The sequence below is a fragment of the Lepus europaeus genome, chromosome 9 (assembly GCF_033115175.1).
Source record: "Lepus europaeus isolate LE1 chromosome 9, mLepTim1.pri, whole genome shotgun sequence".
Lineage (NCBI taxonomy): Eukaryota > Metazoa > Chordata > Mammalia > Lagomorpha > Leporidae > Lepus > Lepus europaeus.
In genome coordinates, this window is record NC_084835.1 from 125,134,002 (window position 1) to 125,140,001 (window position 6,000).

Here is a 6,000-nt window from a genome sequence, read left to right on the forward strand (position 1 = left end):
AAACCAAGGGAAAGGTGCGTGGGCCCTGGCAGAGCGAGTTAGCGCACACAGGCTGGGACGTCAGCTGCTTCCGGGAACGCGGTGCCTGTGAGTCCAGGTTGAGGAGCAGGAGCTTGCTCACATGACCAGGCAAGAGCGGGGCGCCAGCGCCCCACTCTCCTCCTGCAGGCTGGTGAGCAGTGCACCCAAAGCTCAAAACGTGTCCTGTGTTTCCAGTCCTCCAATAAAAAAGTAGTCAGGAGCTCACCTCCGGGGAGGCCAGAGAAACGGACTCGGGAGATAGGTACCAAAAACTTAGAACCTGCATCTCCATAAGCCTCGGGGTGCTGAGTCTTCCTGCCCACGCTCGTGCAGTGGGCGCAGGTGGCACTGGCAGCGAGGAGAGCACCCGGCGGCTTCTGCGGCGCCGTGTCTACCAGGGCTCCAGCGCGGCTCCCGTCACACCGCGTCTGCTGTTAAGACGGTGCGGTCTTGGCAGGTCCTCCTCAGCCGAGGCCCATCCAGACTGCTGGGCGCCGTCCCCCTGCCCTGAGGCTGAGTGCTGGCCCACGGTCCCTACAGGAGCTCTGGATGCCCATCCTGTGGCGGGAGCCTGCGGCATCACCAGGCCTACACGGGGGCTGCGCGGCTGAGAACAGACGGGCAGGTGCTGAGAAACCTGAAGCCTGTGCAGTACCTGGGTGCGCCCTACGCCCCCACGAGTGGGACTTCCCGTGTGCACTGCCCTGAGGGGGCCCGTGGCTGACCCCAGTGCCTGGGAGTGTGGTCAGAGGAGAGACCAAGGACCCCTGTCCCTCGGTCTCTGCCCCTCCCTCGTCACCCTCAGAAACGGGGATGTCATTGCACAGGAAACCGTGCCGGGGGGGGGGGGGGTTGCTTACCAAGCATCGTTCCCAGCAGGGATGTAGAGGATGTACATTTGTATTGGGGGCTTTTTCTTACGGGAGAGCTTTTTCCTTTTCTGTTTTTTTTCAACTGAAGAAACTAAAATACATATAGGAATATTTGTTCCCATGGGATAAACGAATTAGGGAAAGTCGTCCGTCCCCCGGTCCCTATGGGTGTCTGACGTCAGCTCTCAGTCACTAAGAAACCAGGGACCAGAGGGGTGAGCCCACCATGCCCTCGCTTGTTCCCACCGGCCGGGCAGGCAGCTCAGAGGGGCTGGGCCTGGGCGCCTGGGGCCTGCAACAGCTCGAGCGCGCGTGTGCTGGGCCTGTTGCTCTCTGCGCTGACCCAGCTCCTCTGTGTCTCCTAGGGAAGAGCCCTGTCTTTCAAGACCTTCCTCGTCTGGGTTCTCATCAGCATCTACCAAGGTGAGCCGGCCCCGGGAGCCCGGTGCTCCACGCCCAGGGCAGTGTCCAGCAGCTGCAGACGTTGCTTCCTCTTTGTCTGTAATCCGCGTTCCAGCAATGTGGCTGACCCCAGTGCCTGGGAGTGTGGTCAGACGAGAGACCAAGGACCCCTGTCCCTCAGTCTCTGCCCCCTCCCTCGTCACCCTCAGAAACGGGGATGTCATTGCACAGGAACCGTGCTGTGTGTCACCTAAAAACTAACCTACGTTTTACTAGTTAATTCAGAATAGCTTTAACGAGCATTTATCCCAGTAGAACTCCCTGCACCATGGTTCTCTTCCAAGACTTAAAGAAGTCGGAGTTCTGTCCTGAGAAGTCAGCAGCCTGTGGGTGCCCAGCGCCCCGGAGCAGGGAGAGAGGCTGAGGGTCCTGCTGGCCAATGGCCGCGCCGTGCAGTGCTAGGCTGCAGAGGCCTCTCTGTGACCGTGGGTGGTCTGACCAGAGCCTCATCTTACTCTGTCCACACCCAGAGCTTAAACTGCCCCTCAGCATGGAGGTGAGGTGTGCAGACCCCGTCCTCGGCTTTCTGTTGGAGAGGCAGAGACAGAGCATCTGGCTGAACCCAAGAGAGCTGGGAGCCAGGAGCTCCGGGCCAGGTCTCCCACGTGGCTGGCCGGACCCACTGCTGCCTCCCAGCGTGTGCATTGGCGGGAGGCTGGGTCAGGAGCGGAGCTGGGACTCACACCACTCCGACATGGGGTGTGGGCAGCACAGACGTTTGACCCTGTGGCCATCAGTGGGTGGCCGCTCCAGGGCACGCGTGGGTTGTCTTGATACGGCCTCGTGCCCTGCCTTGCTCTGACCCAGGTGCCATCCTCATGTATGGGGCGCTGGTCCTCTTCGAGTCCGAGTTCGTCCACGTGGTGGCCATCTCCTTCACGGCGCTGATCCTGACCGAGCTGCTGATGGTGGCGCTGACCATCAGGACGTGGCACTGGCTCATGGTCGTGGCCGAGCTCCTCAGCTGGGCTGCTACGTGGCCTCCCTGGCCTTTCTCAACGAGTATTTCGGTAAGTCCCTTCCTGAATCGTTGTTAGCGATGTGGCATCTTTTTATTGTTACTTCTTGATATATTGTCTTAAATTGCAGGTCCCAATAAAACCTGTGTCAAAAAGTTTCACAACCCAAAAGCTTATTTCTGTGGAAAGATAAAGTTCCTTGCAATAATTTGTGGTTAGGGTTTTCACAGTGTTGGCTTTTAAGTGGTGCAGGCGTTGTGTCTGCTTCCAGGAGGCCACCGCTTGTCCCTTCTGCTGGGTGGAGCTTGTGCTGTGGGAGGCCACGCCCCTCCCTACCTCCCCAGCTCGAGGGTTGGCAGAACATCAGGGTGGCACTGGAGCGGCCCTCACGCACCCTCCGGGGCCTGCGGCCTCAGCCCTGGGTGCGTTGCCCACACCCCTACCCAGGGTGGCCCCAACAGCCCCGTCTTCACACCTACCTTTGGGTTTTACAGTCTGCGCTGAGAGGAGAGGGATGTTTGGGCGGGCCTGGGGGAAGGTGGCCTTCAGGGCCCTCAGGCGTCCGCGCCAGGGTCGTGGGGGCAGGGGGGGGTCCCTGTGTCGCCTCACACTTCAGGAATGTCGTCCTGAGCTGCCCAGGACCGCGTCGGTGCCCCTGCTGGTCTGGTGTTCACAGAGGAGACCCCAGCACACCCTGCCAGCACCTGCCACGTGCAGCAGCAGCTCCGGGCCCCATGCGCTGGTCGCAGGGAAGCATGGGACCGTGTGTGGAGGCCCCGCCAGGCAGGGCTCCCGGGCACTGGAGTCTGCATCTCCGACCTCAGGGACTGAGCCGCGTCAGACGGGTCCAGATGCTGCCAGGCAGTGCGCGTGGCCCACCAGCTACGGCTGCTCAGTCGCCCTGCGGGCCTTGTGTGTCCGGGAAGGAGCCCTCGACACGTTTCCCGTGGATCGCCCACTGCTTTGGGTACCAGGTCTCCTAACCTGGCGGAACACAGGTGCAGAACACAAAGCAAGACACTGACGTTGGAAAAGCCAGTGCACGTGCCACTCTGTGTCAGGAGTCGTCACCACGACCAGGACACCCAGGTTCTGTGGTCTCGGGGCCTCTCTGAGAACCAGGCTGGCAGGGCGCCGAGGTGTGTGTGTGCGTGCCGAGACGGCCTGGGCCGCTGCCGAGTGGTTCCGTGAGGCATTCGCCCCGTCGCAGGTGTCTGAAGAGCTGCGTGGCAGCGGCGTTGAAACCGCGGCGATGGGTGTGCCGCAGTCGCTTTTATGCGGGGGCTCTGTTTGCCTTCTCGTTTGCAGCGGATCTGCGAGGCAGCTGGTGAAGTCCGGCGTCTCTGCTGTGTCCTTGGCTTCATTCCAGTTTTGCCTTGGGCCAGCTGTAGGCAGATTTCGCAGTACCCGAATTTCGGAGCTTTCGTAGGTGAAGTCGCCACTTGTCTCCAGGATGAGAGACTTAGCGAAGCTGAGCTGATGCAGGTTCTTCACTGATGAAGAGAAAACCTCGCTCGGTGCTGCCTCTCGCGAACGCTGACGCCGGAGGCACGTGCTGCCCTGCGTGGGCACAGGCTGAGGCGGCCACTGGCTTGCCTCTCACTTCTGGAACCTTCCACACCGTGCTTAGGAGTGCATCCCGACTGTTAGCCCGCCCTGGGCCACGGTGCCTTTGAGGGTTTGGTGGGCAACCTCTGGGACTCTCAAAGGCTGGGTGCTCTGTGCAGGGACACAGAGGGTAACCCTGGCACCCACATCTTGTCCCCCAGCCCCGACTTCGGTCTGAGGGCCTCTGCCTCTCTGCCCAGCTGAGCTGCACCTGTAGCAGCGTTTCAGAGGCCTTTCTTGTGAACAGTCACGTAGCGCTTTCTGCCAGTTTTTGTCCCGGGAGCCAGGGTGGAGCCAGGGTGGCTGCTGAGCATCTGAGGGCAGTCAGCGTGTGCACCTGGGGCGGGCAGTGTGTGCACCCGGGGACGGGCAGTGTGTGTACCCCGGGGACCGGGCAGCATGTGTACCCCGGGACTGGCAGTGTGTGTACCCTGGGCGGGCAGCGTGTGCACCTGGGGCAGGCAGCGTGTGCACCTGGGGGGGCAGTGTGTGCACCCGGGGACGGGCAGTGTGTGTACCCCGGGGACCGGGCAGCATGTGTACCCCGGGACTGGCAGTGTGTGTACCCTGGGCAGGCAGCGTGTGCACCCGGGGCAGGCAGTGTGTGCACTACGGGATGGGCAGTGTGTGCACCCGAGTCCAGGAAAGGTGCTGCCAGCTGCCCTCCAAGCCCTGAAAATCTCTGCTGTTCATAAAGAAGAGAGCGGCTGGTCTAGAGGCAGAATCGGCAGTCACCCGGCAGCCCTGTGTCTGGGACAAGGCATTTGCCAGTGCTGCTGGCGTGCAGTGTGTCTCCTACGCCGCCCTCGTCCCTCCTAGCACAAGGAGAGGCTGGCGCCAGCCCAGGGAAAATACTCAGGCCGTGTGGGTGCCCCTGGCAACGCGTGCGGTGTGCGTGGAGCCCCAGAGGGAAGCCTGGGAGGCCCGGGGCTGCCCGGGGCGGGGCGGTGTCCCGGGGCCGGGGCTCTCACACCCGCCTGCCTCTCCCCACAGATGTGGCCTTCATCACCAGCGCCACCTTCCTGTGGAAAGTGTCGGCCGTCACCGTGGTCAGCTGCCTCCCACTCTACGTCCTCAAGTACCTGAGGCGCAAGCTGTCGCCACCGCGCTACTCCAAGCTCACCTCCTGAGGGCACGGGAGCCCCTCGCCGGGAGCGGCAGGGCCCCTGCAGCCACGCGGCAGCTCTGCCTTCCTCGCGTGGTCGACATTGAACTCCACGGGAGCTGCTCGGTGCACAGGGAGCCCCACTGCTGCGCGCCTCACAGAGGACTTCTCCCCGGGCGAACCAAAGTCGAATCTCCACGGCTTCCTAACTAATTCTTTCTTCGATGTTATAATACAGAGTCACTCCTGCCTGAGAGAAATAAAACCCAGACCTGTGGAGGCCAGCGTCGGTGCCGACCGCTCATCAGATGTCGGGGGGCGGCGTCCGAGCTCTGCCAGCCGGTGCGCCCCCGGTGCACACTGCAGACCCTGTGTCTGTGTGCCTGTGTGTGTGTCTGTCTCTGCCCCCGACCCTGTACCTGTGTGCCTGTGTCTGTGCCTTTGTGTGTACCTGTGTGTCTGTATCTGTGTGCACCTGTGAGTGCCTGTGCCTGTGTGTATCTGTCTGTGTGTCTGTGTGTCTATGTGTGTGTGCCCCCGACCCTGTGCCTGTGTCAGCTGCGGCTGTTTCAGGAGCAAGCCGGCCTGTGTCTCTGTGTGTATGTGTGTGTGCCTGTGTCTGTGTATCTGTGTGTCTGTGTCTGTGTCTGTGTGTGTGCCCCCGACCCTGTGCCTGTGTCAGCTGCGGCTGTTTCAGGAGCAAGCCGGCCTGTGTCTCTGTGTGTATGTGTGTGTGTATGTGTCTGCGTATGTGTGTGTGCCTGTGTCTGTGTATCTGTGTGTCTGTGTCTGTGTCTGTGTGTGTGCCCCCGACCCTGTGCCTGTGTCAGCTGCAGCTGTTTCAGGAGCGAGCCGGCCTGTGTGCCTGTGTCTCTGTGTGTGTGTCTGTGTGTCTGTGTGTCTGTGTCTGTGTGTGTGCCCCCGACCCTGTGCCTGTGTCAGCTGCGGCTGTTTCAGAAGCGAGCCGGCCTGT

At 61.7% G+C, this 6,000-nt stretch overlaps 1 protein-coding gene across 1 annotated transcript in view; it reads left to right on the forward strand.

The window, feature by feature from the left end:
* Positions 1-5,311, forward strand: part of ATP9B (ATPase phospholipid transporting 9B (putative)) — a 259,712-nt gene extending 254,401 nt beyond the window's left edge. Inside the window, 4 exon segments of the mRNA XM_062201824.1 lie at positions 1,259-1,316; positions 2,163-2,315; positions 2,318-2,365; positions 4,916-5,311. Of these exon segments, the coding sequence (XP_062057808.1) occupies positions 1,259-1,316; positions 2,163-2,315; positions 2,318-2,365; positions 4,916-5,052 (396 nt within the window). The 3' untranslated portion in view covers positions 5,053-5,311.
* Positions 5,312-6,000: the final 689 nt, after the last annotated feature.